General features: G+C 42.2%; 1 protein-coding gene across 10 annotated transcripts in view; it reads left to right on the top strand.

Annotated features, from left to right (window-relative positions):
- The window catches only part of RAB11FIP4 (RAB11 family interacting protein 4), a 312,484-nt gene extending 302,639 nt beyond the window's left edge, over positions 1–9,845 (top strand). For 9 of the 10 annotated variants that reach the window (XM_053289861.1, XM_053289862.1, XM_053289869.1 and 6 more), the window contains one exon: positions 167–9,845. In XM_053289861.1, coding sequence (XP_053145836.1) covers positions 167–283 — 117 coding nt within the window. In that variant the 3' untranslated portion in view covers positions 284–9,845. The remainder of the gene's footprint in view (positions 1–166) is intronic. The other variant, XM_053289863.1, reaches the window with a different exon arrangement.
- The last annotated feature ends 6,025 nt before the right edge of the window (positions 9,846–15,870 follow it).

Here is a 15,870-nt window from a genome sequence, read left to right as displayed (position 1 = left end):
CTGGAAACATTCTTTCCCTTTCCATGCTTGTGAAATATTGCAGGTCTTTTGCTAATCATTATTAAAAGCAACTGAAAGTTAAGGTGTATCTGATTTATTACTGAATAACCTGACATCGTTGTGTCAGTTTGAAATGCTGGTTTAATTGTGGCTTTTCTTGTTTCAGCTCATGGAAGCCCTTAAAGAACAGGAGGAGATCAATTACAGGTTGCGCCAATACATGGACAAGATCATCCTAGCCATTCTAGACCATAACCCCTCCATCTTGGAAATCAAAAACTGAAGACCTGGAGCAGGAAGGGAAACAGGCAGAGACATGTACCTGATAACATGCCACTGGATCCAAACACCACTCTGCTACTGTAAATGAACCTATAAATATATATATATATATATATTAGAGAGAGAGAGAGAACTTGTGTGGATACACAGGACATGTTTATATGAGGTTTGGTACACTTTGTCTGTGAATCATAATTTGGCTTGGTCAGTTTTCATGCACTTTCACCACTTGGGGGGAAAAAGACTGTTACTGGATTGTAATGAAATAACCGTGTAACTGGATTTGCACTGTTTTAAGATACTGGACAAAAAAATGACACTACCTCTAGTTGCAAGGATAAAAGACAATGGAAACCAATTGCGTGCCAATTCTCCTCCTCCACCTCATACCTTCCCCCTCACTCCCTGTGAATAATATTGAGTTTCATCTCTTATCAGTAGTCCTCCCTCATCTTCCCCAAAATATGTTGCATGTCCAGACTGAATTCACTGGTGCTGACTACGTTGTTTTAGCTTTTGCTGGAGTTGTGCTACTGAAGCCACAAGAAGATAAGCAACGTCTGCTTCTCCAAAAAGAATGTATGTATGATACAAAGGGGGAAAGAGAACTTTAGAGAATTGTTCGATATTTTTAATTTCTTTCTTTGCCTCTTTCAGCAGAAAGCACTTTTGGTATCCAACCGTTCTGGCTATTGATTCTTTAGAATGGTTGGTGGTCTGCAGTATTGCACATATTGTATGTGCAAGCATACATGTGTGTAAATGTGTTGCCAGTGTACTCCTGAGCTTCACCTCTGAGAATCTGTTTTCCTTATATCTTTTTGTGCTTCAAGTTTATCATCAGACCCCCAAAGGGTTGCTGCCCTAGCTTGGGTTTCTAACTGCACCAGACAAGAAATACAGGCAGACTTTGGGCTAAGAGAATTTCACTGTACTGTAAAAATGTGGAATGGCCACAGAGGACAACTTAGTCACCCTATAAGGCAGAGGCAGGCAACATACGGCTCTCCAGATGTTGCTGAACTACAACTCCCATCATTCCCCAGTTTCCTCACAGCTGGGGAAGATAGGGATTTGTAGATCAGTAACATCTGGAGAGCTGCATGTTGCCTGCCCCTGCTCTAAGGGCTGCAAGCGTTTCATGGGTAGGGGCTCTGTGTAGCCATCTTGACAAGCAGGGATCCAACAGGTTTTTGTTTGTTTTTGGTACAGCTGCATCTCAGTGCTTGCAAGAGCTTTCCCTGCTGATATCTGCCTGTTACACACTCATTAAGGGCAGAAAGCCCTTAAAGGTACACATTAATTGAGAAAAGGTGGCAACCCTGTGTCCATTACTTGACTAAACAAGCATTCGTTGACTTTTAGGTGGTCTTTGACCGAAATGAACTCTGTTGCACAACAGAGTTAAAATAGCACATGTGTTCCCTCTCTCTCTCTTTCAGTGTTGCTTCAATGTTGAAAGAGAACTTGGCTACATATTACAAAATTCACTCCAGGTGGTGGTGCTCTTGCTGTGTTTTGTGAGTCCTAGAAAACGGAGACAATTGTATGCTTGTTTGGTAGGTGACCACTCCGGGAGCAGTCACCCGCACCAAGCCGCACAGTTTGTCCAGGGTTATTGAGAAGCTGCTGCTGCTGCCTCTGCAGTCTGAGAGCACTCTCCACTTCCTTCTGTAGTTAAAAGGCAGTAGTTAAACACAGTCATCCAGTTCTTCACTGTGTTTTTCAGCCCAGTCCATATGAAAGCCCACCCACCCCCCATCACCCTGGCATACTGTAGGGACATCAGTAGGGAAGTGGTGGCATGTGCATAGACTAAAGTGGCAACCGGGTTTGTCTGTTCAGTGAAGAGATGCCTCGTCAGGACCACTTCATACATGCTTCATTCCCTGGACAGAAGGTGCTTCTGTGTAGGGAAGTAGCATGCACCCTGCATGCATATTGTTGCATATGACGATCACACACATACATATGTGCACATAGTGCAATACGAACATTTATTTATAAGTATAAAGATCACATGTGGTGGCCTACATGCAGGTTTCATGCTGTTTTCTACACCAAAGTGTTACGTGTAGAAAATGCATAAATTTCAAGGATAACTGTCTTTCTTCATTTATATTGAATTTTTCCCCTCCCTAACTGATCACAGCCTACCGTTCCATGTTAAAACATTTGGATTTTAAACATGCACTAAATTTAATCGGTATAACTAATTCTTAGGCAAGGAACTGTAACTACCAAAAATAAATTTGAAAGGCTGAATCTGTTGGTATTACTCACTTGGATCTTTTATTCTAAATACTAAAAATATTTTAAAAGGAAAATTATAAAAGTATTCTAAATACTAAAAATATTTTAAAAGCTTCTCTCTCCTTCTTACAAACTATATTAACCACTTAGAAGAAACACTTCCAAATCTCTTCTGATTTCTAGGCATGTGGAGATTGTCCTGTGAGGAGAGGTCTTCTGTGGCTAAGTACTCCACATTTGAACAAACTTTTTACTTTTCAGCCCACTCCTTATGCTGTTGGCTGTTTGTCAGAATTCTGTTTCCCTCTGTTTATGTGGAGAAGAGATGGGAAATAAGCACAGAGACGTCTGCCTTTCTTTAAAATGTAAAATTGGTTAGGGATGAGCTGTCTGATTGTAAGCAACCTGATATTATTCCATGTGCTGATAGCATTTATGGTGGACATGTGAAATCTTGTGTTTATGCCTAGCCTTTGTTGTTGAGATAGGATTAGAAATGTGTTGACTGTATGTTGGTAGAAGGCTCAAGATGCAAGCAGAGCTTGGGGATTATTTGCCAAAGTCAGTCTGGGGTTTTGGTGCCTTGAATCCTCCTTGGTGTCCTGGCCTTCCTCCATAGCTACAGATTACTTTTCCAGTTTAATGACCAATCCTGTGGCTTGAATGCAGCTGGGTCCTAGCATTAGATGCATTCATGTGAATCAGTTGTCCTAGAGTAATTCTTGGTTCTCCCATAGCACTCCAAAGCAATGTATTAGGATCTCCTTGGTATCAAACAACTCCAAGACATCCATGGCAAATCTTCCAAATTACAGATGGTCTAGAAACAAAATCACCAATTATCCTCTTTGGAAATATATTTGGAACATAAAATTTTGAAAATAAATTTGGAACAAGGAAAGACCAAATGTTGGGTACAGCAACATTCAGGGAGCAAGCATAGCAGTGCATAATTCTGTAAAAAGCAAAGAAGGTTCTGGGTTGACCATGTATTTTTCACAACAGGGAAGAAGGTACATGGTGTGGTGGTTTCCCTTGAATTGGCTAATAAAGTAAAATCTTAATACATGAAGCTAAATTCCATATAAGCTTAATTCAGGTGAGTGCTGCCATGTACATTGTGGTGATGCCTTAACGGGCCACCTTGCTGGTAGTTCAAAATACATCTGGCCCTTGTTATTCACTGGGGTTCCATTCTTGCCTACAGGCATTAATATGGAAACCGTGAAAAACAAAACCTCGAATCAGTAGGAATAGGGGGGGGGGGTTTAGGTTCCTAACGAAAGAGGGGAAAAGGGCCAAAAACAAGAGTGGCAGAAATAAGAGAAGAAAAGGACAGTATCTTATTCTCCAACAATTCCCCCTCCCAATCCTGAAAGTGGTTGAATATTTACCTTTTTTTTTTTTTTAAGAACCATAAAATGGCTTTTTGTTGGAAAATGGTGGCCGGAAATGATATCAGAAGTTATTTCTGATCACTCGACACCTATTTTTCTATCCACAGATAATGAAACTGGGTCTCTAGAACCCAATCACAGATACGCAAAACCGTGGATATGAAGTCTGCAGATAACGAGGGTCACCTGTAAACAACAAATTAGTGTGTGAATATGTTCTAGCCACCAGTATTCCTGCTAAAGTGTGGGCACACACATTTTTTATGTCCACTCAGTTAATTTTAGATACCACTCAATGGACTGGGAAGGTCCCACTCTGAATATATGTGTGCACACACTGCCATCCAGAACAAAACTCATTCTGCACACTGATGAAAAATATTAGAGAGAACACTGATTGCTACCTCCTGAGACAGAGACTCTGCATATTTCTGTAATAGCTCCATATCAGAAGAATATGCTTCAAGTGTTGATTCTCTTACTAGGTGCCACCTGCCTTTCCTTTTCTCCCACCTGTTGTTGTATCAGTTGTAGCATTTCCGATCTGCAATGAGGTGGGCAGGTAGAAGAGAGGTTTCGAGACTAACGGGAAAGATATTGGCAAAATCAAGACAGCCCTGCCCCTGCTCCCCATTAAAAACTTGAACTAGAGTTGTATCAATATCAAAAGACAGGACTGGTGGAACTTGGTAATATTATATAAAAATCTGACATAAACTTTGTAATAGTAACAAAACATTGTGTTAACAAAAGAACTTTCAGAAAATCTGTTGGATCTTTCTTTAATTATGGTTTCGACAGAGTGAGAATAGCAAATGTGTTAGTACTTCAAAATTAAGCTTCCTAATGCCGACTATTACTTTTACTTGCAGCACCATTTAAACTTCTCTGAACATCACCTCTGCATTTGACACTTCAATCTGAATTTGGTCCATCACATCACTGCTTCCTTTTTAGTCACACAGTCATCGTAAAAATCAGATACAATGCTGAATTATTATTTTTCAGTGCACATTAAGGGGATCTGCAAAATGGTGAGCATGGGCTGAAGCCATTACTCTATCCCTTTAATGGTCTTTGGAATGAAAGATCTTTTTTAAAAGCATATTGCACGATATCCACTCTGCGTAAACAAAAAAGTGTGATTAGTATCCAGATTAATGCTACACCTGCATAAATTCCTTCCATGAACAGAATTAGTACTGGCACATATCTAGATATTGCCCACTTTTTTCAAGTGAACACAGGAAGCTGCTTTATACTGAGTCGGACCAGTGATCCATTGAGCTCAGTTTTATGTACAATGATTGGCAGTGGCTCTCCAGGATTTCACAAGGGTCTTTCCCAGCTCTAATTGGAGGGGTCAGGGAATGAACCATGGACTTCTGAATACAAAGCATGTGCCCTGCCATTGAGCTATGCCCCCAAGTGTTACACTGACCACTCTTGATGGTAGATAAAGTGTTCTCTAACTATAGCATATGTCCCAACACTTCCAGTGATTTTTCAGTATAGGAGCATGCTGATTTCATTCACATGGGCTAACAGGGCTGGTGGAAGCAGAATGAATTTGCAAGTTTGATTTCATAGAGGTTTTAACTGAGTCATTTATTCTTTAGAAGTTGAAGGAATCAGGTACGTTGAGATTTGAGAAGAATGAGGGGAGATGTTGGAAGAGAGAAACTGCTTGCTTTAGCTGGGGGGCAGAAAGTGAAGTAATGAGTGGAAACTGCAGGAAGAATTTTAAAACATTGAGAATAACAATTCTGACTTGGAGGACAGGGGAGATGTTGGGAGATGTTGCAGGAAATATTTAAATTAGAGTGGGTAAGCATGTGTCTGAGAACGCTTATGTTGGGTTATACCAGATTCATTACAAGGAGGTGGATGTTGACTTGGGGGGCCTTAACCCAAGACCTTTATTCAAGACAATCTTTAAATGGGCTTTCATGATTAACATGCCAATGTTTTTGTCTATGTTCAGCTATCGATGTTTATGATGTTGCACAGAGATACGGATGATTTTTTTTCCCCCATGGCCAACTGTCTTCTGTGGTACCTGAGTGCCTTTGACTTTGTGCAGCTGGCCATTTTTGAAGGGTGGGAGAGGTACTTCAATGGCTGGTTATCAGTGCAGCTTTTAGATTCCAGCAAGCTATGCTTGTCTCTGGTCCTGTGTTGGAAATGGCTCCCCAAACAGGAGCAATTTCCAAATAATGGGTTAGAGCCAGCAGATATTGGAAGGCTTGTTGGCAGGTCATCAGATGGGGATTGGGTGCCTTGCATACTATATAATGCACAGTTAGGGAAATGAGAGGAACCAACACTGCCAAAAGAAAACAAAATTTTGCAGGGAATTCTAAAACGTGGGGTGGGGGAATTTGCTAAGCTATGTACATATGAGGAAAGGTTGAAGAAGATGAGTTTAATTGGGGGAGAGAAAACTGAGGGGATCCAAATAATACATACCAGAGGGTTGCCTTAAGTAGGATAGTGATGCGTCCAGCTCTGTGTCTGCCATGGGCAAGGAAAGAAAGAAAAATCAAACTGCTGCCCAAAACATTGAGGTGGTTTATTGCGTAGAACATTCTAATTGTAAGAGAAACATGTTGCCAACTGGATTATAGAATCCTTATCACTGGGAGTCTTAAAGAGCAGGCTTGGCAAATGATTGGTGAGTGCAAGCTATGAAGCAGGAGATGTAGCTGGGTGATCTCCTAAAGTTTGTTCCATTCAAGAGGTCCATCACTGGAGAGGAAGGTGGACTGGTGCTTTTCTCTCCCACAAAGGTGCCTTAGGTAGAATTCCTGTTGCTGACTGAGTATTGACCCATCAGGTCCCATCCATCTGTATTTGTTCATGATTCTGTGAGCTGGTTCAGATTGTACTGAATGGTTAGACTCTTGCAAATAATAGCACTTGAGCAGACTGACGGAAAGGAGTGGTAAAAGATTGCAACTCCTCGTCCTTGCTATTTTTCTAGTTTCGGAGGAGAAGCTGTAATCTTGTAAAACCTCCTTTCTCTGGCACTGCAATATCGTCTGAACCCACTGATCCAGGACGATGGCAAAAGGTATTCCTGGCTTATTTGACTTCCCATTCTGTGAAGAGATCTTTAATCCAGTCTGCAGGGAGGCTGTTGGTGTAATTCAGAGACCAACTGTAACCCAGCTTTAGGTTTTAAGTCTGTGGTGCAATGCTTTTCTACTCCACAATACAGAAACTCATGTGCTAGACTGAAAGGTCATTCATATGACCCAGAACAGCAGAGTCGGGGAGGGCTAGGGGGAAGGTAGGAGTGCTCTTACCTCCCCCACCCCAATCTCTCTTCTTGGGGCCGCACAGCTCATGTGCCCACACTAGCTGTGCTCCCCGGAGTCACATAGCCATCTGGAGGCTGGGGAAATGTAGCCTGGTCTCCAGGAATCCCACAATGCACCTCACAAGGAGCACAGTGCATTGCGGGATTTCCCTGCAAGCTGGGCACTCCAGGCACCCAGCTCTGTAGCTGCTCGGGCTGCAGGCCGCCCAAGCAGAAACACAACTGGGTACCAAGGTAGAAGGGTGCGCTTGCACCCTTTAACCTTGGTAATAGCCTGGGAGGGAACTCAGACTCCCTGGTTGGGTAGTGCGGGGCAGCATTCCACACGAGCAGCCCTGCCTGAGCTGTGCAAGCCTGGGTAGGGCTGCTGGTGTGAACAGCCTTAAGAGTGTCAGTATGGTGGGGGCGGGTAGGGTAACTTCAGGGTGCTTGTGGCCCTCCCACAACTAGAAATGGGTGGGAAGAAGAGAGAAGGAGAAACTGCCAATCATGTTTTCTATACTTTGGGGGTCAGAATTTTAATGTGTTTGCTTGGTTGGACATCTGCTGATGGAGCTTCAGGTGTGTATGCTATACAGACACAGTCCCCTTGAGCCAGGAGTGTGCACAGAATGCCACGCAGAATGGGGCAGATATGGTTAGAATAAGTAACAGACTAGCAAATGTTGGCGAAAGCAAGCTGTTCGTTTTGGCATGAGTGGATGGGTTGATGCATTAGTGGTTACTAAGCCAAAGGCCTGAGAGGTTTTTTAAACTGTGAAAAGGATACCTGCGTCTGTGAATAGCAACAAGTTGCCATTGGTGGTATAAAACAATGTGGACCATATTGGAAATCTCAGTTAAGACACATTCACTATAGCAAAACTTCCATGGGTATTATGGTGCTGACTTGATATGACTATTATGGATGTAGTAGAGTGGTTAGACAGGAATGCCCAAAAGAAAGGAGACTTTGGCACTGTGATGCTCTGAACGATGGAATACAGGATGTCTAGCAATCTCCTGTGTCTGTCATTTAAACCTGTCACGAGACTTGGGAACTGATATTCAAATCAGCAGGGATATGTAGATTATATAGCCATGCATATGTATTTGTGTGACCAAACTCCCAGGTATCCCCAGGTTCATTGAGCTACAGTGACACAGGTTGAGTCAGAGTTTAAAAACATTTCATGTACTTAAACTTGTGCGAGAGAGTAGATAACAGAATTTGAAAATATGTTAATTTCATGTCTGATTTGCGGAGTGCTAGGCTCTCCTTCACTGGAGGTTTTCAAACAGTCTGGGCAGCCATCTGTCAGGAATGTTATAGCAGAAGACCTCCAGGGTTCCTTCCAGCTCTGAAATTCCATGATTCTGAAAGTTTTGATTTGGATTCTGAAAACCACAACCTTAATTTTCATTTTGAAACTCCAGTGAGGAGCTTGGCAGCCAGAAGCAAGCTTTGGACCTAAGTAGTGTGAGATGCAGCAAAGGTCAACATTCTGGCTGCTAACATCTAGGTGTTGCCATTCGTGTGGGAATGGTAGCAGATGAAACTGATTTTGGAAAATCTATCAAAATATTGCCCTTGTCCACACTTCTTTTCCAGTTCTAGCAAAGCTGTGAGTACCAGGGAAACATCTTCACACACTGCCAAGAGAATGGGGGAATGCTGCAACATTTCCATTCAGCTGACTGTAATCCTAACCATGCATATCTTCGGTGTAATCCCTTGGCTTTATTATTTCTCACCTTCACTTGTAAAACCAACCCTCTGCCCTTTGAAGCTAGCAGGACAGGGGAAAATAAGCAGCTTCAGCCCATGTGTGAAACACACACACACACACACACACACACACACACACACACACACACTCTCACTCACTCACTCACTCACACTAGTTATTCTACAAGGCAGGTCATACTGTACATTGCACTTCCAGTATGTTTCAGTATTGATAATATACTGAGAATTACTGTAAACTTCTATCATGGGAGCCATTAGTTTTGCTTTGTTGCACAGATTGTACGTATGAGTAACAGTTTTTAAAAAAATTGTTTTGCATGATTCTAGTTTTTAGTATTTGTGCCTTTGACTTGCCTGTCATAAGTGTGTACAGATTTCTTTTTTCACATTTGATCAGCTCTTTGCCACAGGTTTTATATATTTTGATAGTCATTTACTGTTTGATTTTGTTCATTCTTCTTCTGGCATTTGTTTTCCAGTCTCTTGTAAATGTGTATATATGAAATAGAACCGGGTTTGTATTTCATGTGCCTCAATAGGATGTAAACCACACACACAAATATTCATTTTGTACAGATTTTTTCCTTTCTCTTCTCTTAGAAGCACTAATTCTTGTCTTGAGTATTTAGCAACTGGAAAATAACTAGATATGTCTTATTTCAGAAATGTGTTGAATGGAAGGAGTAACTCTCTTGTCTTTTTGTAAAAGCAGTGTCACACACACAAGCAAACAATGCTGTAATCCTTCCTGGTTTGTTGTCTTATTTATGGGTTACATCTATTTTGTCCATTTTTAGAGTCTGGAACAAATTAAATTGATGGCTTACCCTCCCAAACCAGAAATACAGTTTATTCACTTTAAGAGGGGATTAGTTGCTTCTTCTCTTCAGATGAACTGAAGTGGAATCTTCTCCGGATCAGCAACCCTCTTCCGAGCTGATGTTCTCTGCCTCAGCCCTCCATCAGCAACACAGGGATAATAATTTTGGCCTGACTTGTAAGGATTACTGGGATGATGCAAACTGGTGCTCTGAGCACTTAAAATACACACTCTGAATGCTAAGTGTTATTTATTAACGTTCAAGCACAATTCCATCAGCCATGACTATTTAAAGACCCTTACTGCAGGGGATTTCACAGGCTATTGTCTTTACACAGGTAGCAACCAATAGTGCCAAAGTATGTTACCAAATCTCTCTCACACCCATATATAGATATAGATACACACATGCACCCCCTCTCTTTTATATATCTTGGAAGCCACTAGCTTTTCTAGTACTGTTCTACATGCTTATGCTTCATATGTTTTAGCTTAGAGTAGCATACATGGTGTGTGTTCGTGTTCTCTCTCCTCTCCCCCCCCCCCCCCGCCACCTCCAGTTTTATCCTTGCAACAACCCTGATGTAGAAAAAGCTGAAAGAGAATGAAACTATTCTCATGATTGTTTGAAACTGGGCTAAGGTTGTCCAGCCTGGTTTCGAGCACTTGTGAGCGAGCGGGGGAGCCCCATGGTTCTCTGGCGGCTAAGCCACCTAAAAAACCCTATCCCTAAAAGAGGTTAATGCAGTGAGTGCTCCACTAGCCTTGTTCTTTCAATCATGTGTCAGCTCGCGGCTGACACACTTGGGGCCCTCCCCTTCCTCTGGAGTTCCAAATGGAGCTGCGGCCAGGCATGGGAGCATCCGACCAGAGCAGCCGGTGGTCTGGGTGGCCAATGCAGCCACTCAGCAATGAGCAACAGCTCATGTGTGGGGAAAGCGGGCTAAGCCCGCTCTCCCCACACAAACCCCATCTGTGTCTGAGACTAAACACTCATTGTGAGATGCACCTCAATGACTGGCTCAAAGTCACACGTGTTTTTATGGGTGGGTGGGGGTTTATATCCAGCCGTCTTCCAGCTCTCTGGTCCCTACGCCACACTTGTTCTACAGTATATATGGACAGGAATAACACAGCTTTTGTACTAAGCAGGGTTATATATCCTTTCCTTATACCACCCACCCTTATTACTATGTGGGTAATGAGGCATCAGCATGAGGGCTGGAAAAATGTATGCAACATTGGCATCTAGAATCATTTTTGAAGAACTAAGTGAAGGTCAAAGTAACACAATTGGAGAAAATGCAATGCACCACAGTATAATTCGTTTGAGTGCATGTGGCACAGAATCTTAACAAGTTTATGCAGGTGACAAAACCAGCCTCTATGGTGGCAGGAGGGGTGGCTGAGCCCAGTAATGCCTGCCTGTAGGCCTTCTGAATGCAGGTGGGCACAGGAGTACAATCACTTGCACAAAAGTGATACCAAAAGCAACACATCACCATCCTCACTAGAACACATGAATCTGTCTTATGCCGAGTCAAGCCATTGGTCTATCTAGCTTAGTATCGTCTACACTGACTTAGCAGTGGCTTTCCAGGGTTTCAGACCAGGATCTTTTTCAATCCTACCTGAAGATGCCAGGGATTGAAGCAGGGACTTCATGCTCCACTACTACTGAGCTATTTTCTTCTCCTTGCTCCAGTGTGGAGAACATCATGGGGGACGAGCATCTAGGGAATGACTGTAAAGCACTTTCATGCCAAGCATATTAGTGCTTTATTTGACAAGGTGTGTCAAAACATGTATTTCACTCTCACTAACAGAGGTCTGTAACTCACTTTTGGCTGAACAGGTAGTCACATGCTTAGGGGGTGTTGATCTTAAGAAGTAGGGGTGACATGGGGAATCGTTTGTAAGAACTGATGTTTTCATCATGAAAACGATTATCCTTGTATTGCAGTGGAACAGACAAAAACGACTAAGAACCTCTCCTGTACAAGCTCTATTTTGATTGTGCATTCATCACAGTTGGGAGTGCACTATAAAAACTCTGATTGGACCAGGGGTTTTGCAAGCATTTCATCACTTTGAGATGGACAAATCTTTTCAGCCTACAGAACCAGTTGGACCAGAGTCAGCAATGGAACAAAGGCATACAGTATATCAAGGGCCACCAACAGCTTTATCACTCTCTCTGCCTGTTCCTAGTCTAAATGTGTTAGTTTAATACCTGGAATACACTTACATGAAGAAGAATGCTCAGTGAAGCTCTAGAAAGCAATGGAGGAACGCGATTTTGATGAAAAATAGGGAGTGGAGTTGTGGGATGGGCCTTGTGGATTTCATTTTAGACTTTCCCCCTGTAATTTGAATATTGGAGAATCCATGGTGAACAAGTGTCCAAAGTAATATTTAATACAGTGGATGGATATGACATGGACGTGTCCCAAGTATTTTCAGAACAAGATTCATGAAGCTCAGATACCCAAGATCCTGCAAAAAACCAACATTTTATCTAATTTTTCAAACTAACTTTTCTGAGGCAGCTGCACAGTAAAAGTAATACAGACTATTTCATAATAGTTGGATTGTGATTTCTCAACTCTCTCTTTTTTAAAGTAAATACTCTCTAAGGTGACAAAAGGGAAAGACAGTCAGAGCTCCTGTGCATTTAGAGCGTGTGGAAGAAGGGATTTTAGCAGATGCAGCTGATCATGCAAGGATAAGAAAAGTTGCACCTGCTGAAACTCCATCTATTATGGAAACTGGAGCAGTTTCCTCTGCATCCAATCAGTCTCCTCTTCTTCTGGATTACAAAAGAAATTGCTTCTTCACTTTCCATAAAAGTATCTATCAATTATCTTCCCAGGTTTCCTCTTGCTCACTTCAGACTCTCAATGAAAATTTCTATCAGTGGCATGAAAATGATAAATTCAAAGAAAACTCAGTGCTGTGTGTGAGAAATCTAATCCACAGGCTAACAGAACTGCAATAGTTTCCCCCAGAGAGAACCCACTGGTTAAGTTAATGTCTTTCATTGACCTGTTTCTCAAAAGGTATGCATCACAGTGTCTTTGCATGTCCAGCATAAGTAAAACAAGAAAAATTGCTGAGAAAATAAAACCACTTATTAGACCCCTGTGATTGATTGAGACCCCTGTGGTAGTTGTGGAATGTGTACACTATAGAGCTGAAACAGGAGATGTATTTAATGGGAGGGGGGTGAGACACCCTGAGAAATGCACATGCATACACCCCAGTTTGGCAATTTTCCTGAGAAACAGAGAGAAACATTGCCCTCACTCAGATTTAACTTCATGCTATCATCACATCTGATTTTTGACTTTTGTGTGATAAAGACATGGTGATCATTCACACAATCAAAAAATTTGTTCTATCCAGGTTTGGGCGCTGTGTGTGCTCCCAATTTTCCGTTTTTGAGTGGAAGCAAGATAAGAAGAAAACCTGGGTAGATGTGATTGTATGGAAGCAAGGTAGGAGGGAAAGTTCCCAACTGAAAAGCTTTTCCAACCAAAAGATTGGGAGCACAAACAGCTCCAAAACCCAAATAGAATACAGTTTTTGATTGTGTGAATGACTTCAATGAACAGGAAACCTATTCACAATAAGAGCAACACTTCCTGCTCTCACTCTCATTTGACCTTATGATGCCATAACATAGCCAGATCTGGTTAGCTGCATGATGATATGGTATCGTCATGTTTCAATGTAATCCTGGATCGGTGGGGGTCACGGAGGAAGAAGCAAATGTTTTTGTTTTTTTAAAAAAGTTGCATATTGGTAACAAAGCCATTAGTAAGAACTAATCTGCCTACTTTCCTTTCACTACCACTACAAATGGACTAAATTTGGTTGAAATCGAGGTCTACAAGCTAGATCACTTGCGCCTCAAATGTTCACACAGCCACCATCTTGGATCAGGGTGGATGATATCCTCCATCTAAATCCGTTAGGCAGTCCACAAGTTAGCCCACTTGCGCCTCAAATGTTTACGCTTCTGCCATCTTGGGTGGATGACATCATCACAAACTACACTGTTGAGGTGTCCCTACAACTTTACCTGATTTGGTTCATATTGGTCCAGGCGTTGTGAAGTTGAGGGGTGGGGACACACACAGAGAATGCCGGGTGATTTCATAAGCCAACTGGAAAGAAGGCTAAAAAATGAGGTGCATTGGTGCTTGAAGGGAAGGGAAGGGACGGGAAGGTGGTGCCGTTGAGTCAGTGTTGACTCCTGGTGACTACAGAGCCATGTGGTTTTCTTGGTAGAAATACAGGAGTGGTTTACCATTGCCTTCTCCTGCACAGTAGGAGATGATGTCTTTCAGCACCTTCCTATATCGTTGCTGCCCGATATAGGAGTTTTCCATATTCTGGGAAATACGCCAGCGGGGATTCGAACCAACAGCCTCCTGCTCTCTAGGCAGGTCATACAATTTTAAAATCATATGACCTTACAACACTTCAAAACTGGGGCTGCTGCTTTTTAACTGACCTTGCTTCTGTGCGTATGTGTGTGCTCCCAATTTTAACTGCAGTTTGACATACAAGTTTAGCTGATGATGCTTTCCTGTGCATTATCTCCATGCCAGAAAAAGTATGGAGGAGCAATATCTCAATGTGGGTCTATTCACACTGATCCTTGGTCACAGAAGTCAGATGCACAAGAGCTCCTGAACTAGCTTCTGATTTTTCTAGTGGTACTGACCTGAGTTTTTTGACCCATGGTGTCACTGAAAAAGTACAAATCCATCAGCAGTACGAAGACTTCCAGCATTTTACTGGGAACATTCATTTATCAAGCAAATGGGATAGGTGTGTGCGTATGCCGTTATTGTCCTGTTGTGCTTGCCCTCATCTTTGCAAAAGTGAACAGCCCCTGTTAATGTTTTCCCAAAGTAACCTGACCTTTTGGAGTGTGATTAGATTTGTATTTAAACACTATAAAGGTCACTGAGAGGGAATAAAAGTAGCAGAATGTCCTCCTATTTCTCAGTTTTATCTCTGTGTGACATCTGCTGTGACAGGCTTCAATTTTTAATGGACGTTAGCATTTAAAATATTTCCTCAAACCATTTGGCCAAGCCAATCTTCAAGGTACACCCTTCCTCCACCCCAGTTTCTTGGGCTTGTTGCACATGATCTCAACTTTATCTTCTCATGAATCCAGAATAATGCCCTGTAGTCATGCTCAGAATCTCTAATGGCGGTCAGAAACAGCAATTTACTCATAACTATGCATTCAAGGTATATCTTCTGTCACCCTATTAGTGACTACTACAAGGTGGATAATAGAAAACCTAGTTAAGATTAAGGGAAAGACAAATACCACATATTGTTTGGAAGTTGTGTCTGGCTTACTTCCCTTGTGGACCCCAGCATCTGCCCCACCTTGCCACCCTCTTCTGCCAGCAATGCCCATACATGATACAACCTTTCCTCTCACCATCAATTTCTTTTTCTAATCTGCCCAAGGCAGTTCCCTGGTCACCAAGGGGTCCTGATAAGCTTTCTGATCATCTCCTCTATCCACCAAATAGCAGGGAGCAATGAGAGTCACCAGGTTGCTTTAAATTCATAGTTGAATTGGGAGACATTGTTGTGGCTTCTATTTTTCTTCCAGTCTTTTCATCCTCCACCACCCTCCTCCTCCTTGACATAGTATACCTGGGCTTCCAAAAGGCTTTCAACAAACTTCCTCATTGAAGAATCTTGAGGAAACTTAGCAGACATGGGATAAAGAGACAAGTACATGTGTGACTTGGTCACTGGTTGAAGGACAGGAAACAGAGGGTAGGTATAAACCAAGAGTTTTCACAATGGAATAAAGTAAGAAGTGGGGTCCCCCAGGGATCTCTATTTGGACCAGTGCTTTTTAATTTATTCATAAATGATCTAGAAGCAGGGGTAAGCAAAGAGGTGGCCAAATTTGCAGATGATACCAAACTCTTTTGGGTAGTGAAATCCAAAATGGATTGTGAGGAGCTCTGAAAGGATCTCTCCAAACTGGTGAGTGGGTAACAAAATGGCAAATGCAGTTCAA

The sequence above is a fragment of the Hemicordylus capensis genome, chromosome 2, assembly GCF_027244095.1.
Source record: "Hemicordylus capensis ecotype Gifberg chromosome 2, rHemCap1.1.pri, whole genome shotgun sequence".
Classification (NCBI taxonomy): domain Eukaryota; kingdom Metazoa; phylum Chordata; class Lepidosauria; order Squamata; family Cordylidae; genus Hemicordylus; species Hemicordylus capensis.
This window is presented reverse-complemented; position numbering and strand designations above follow the sequence as displayed.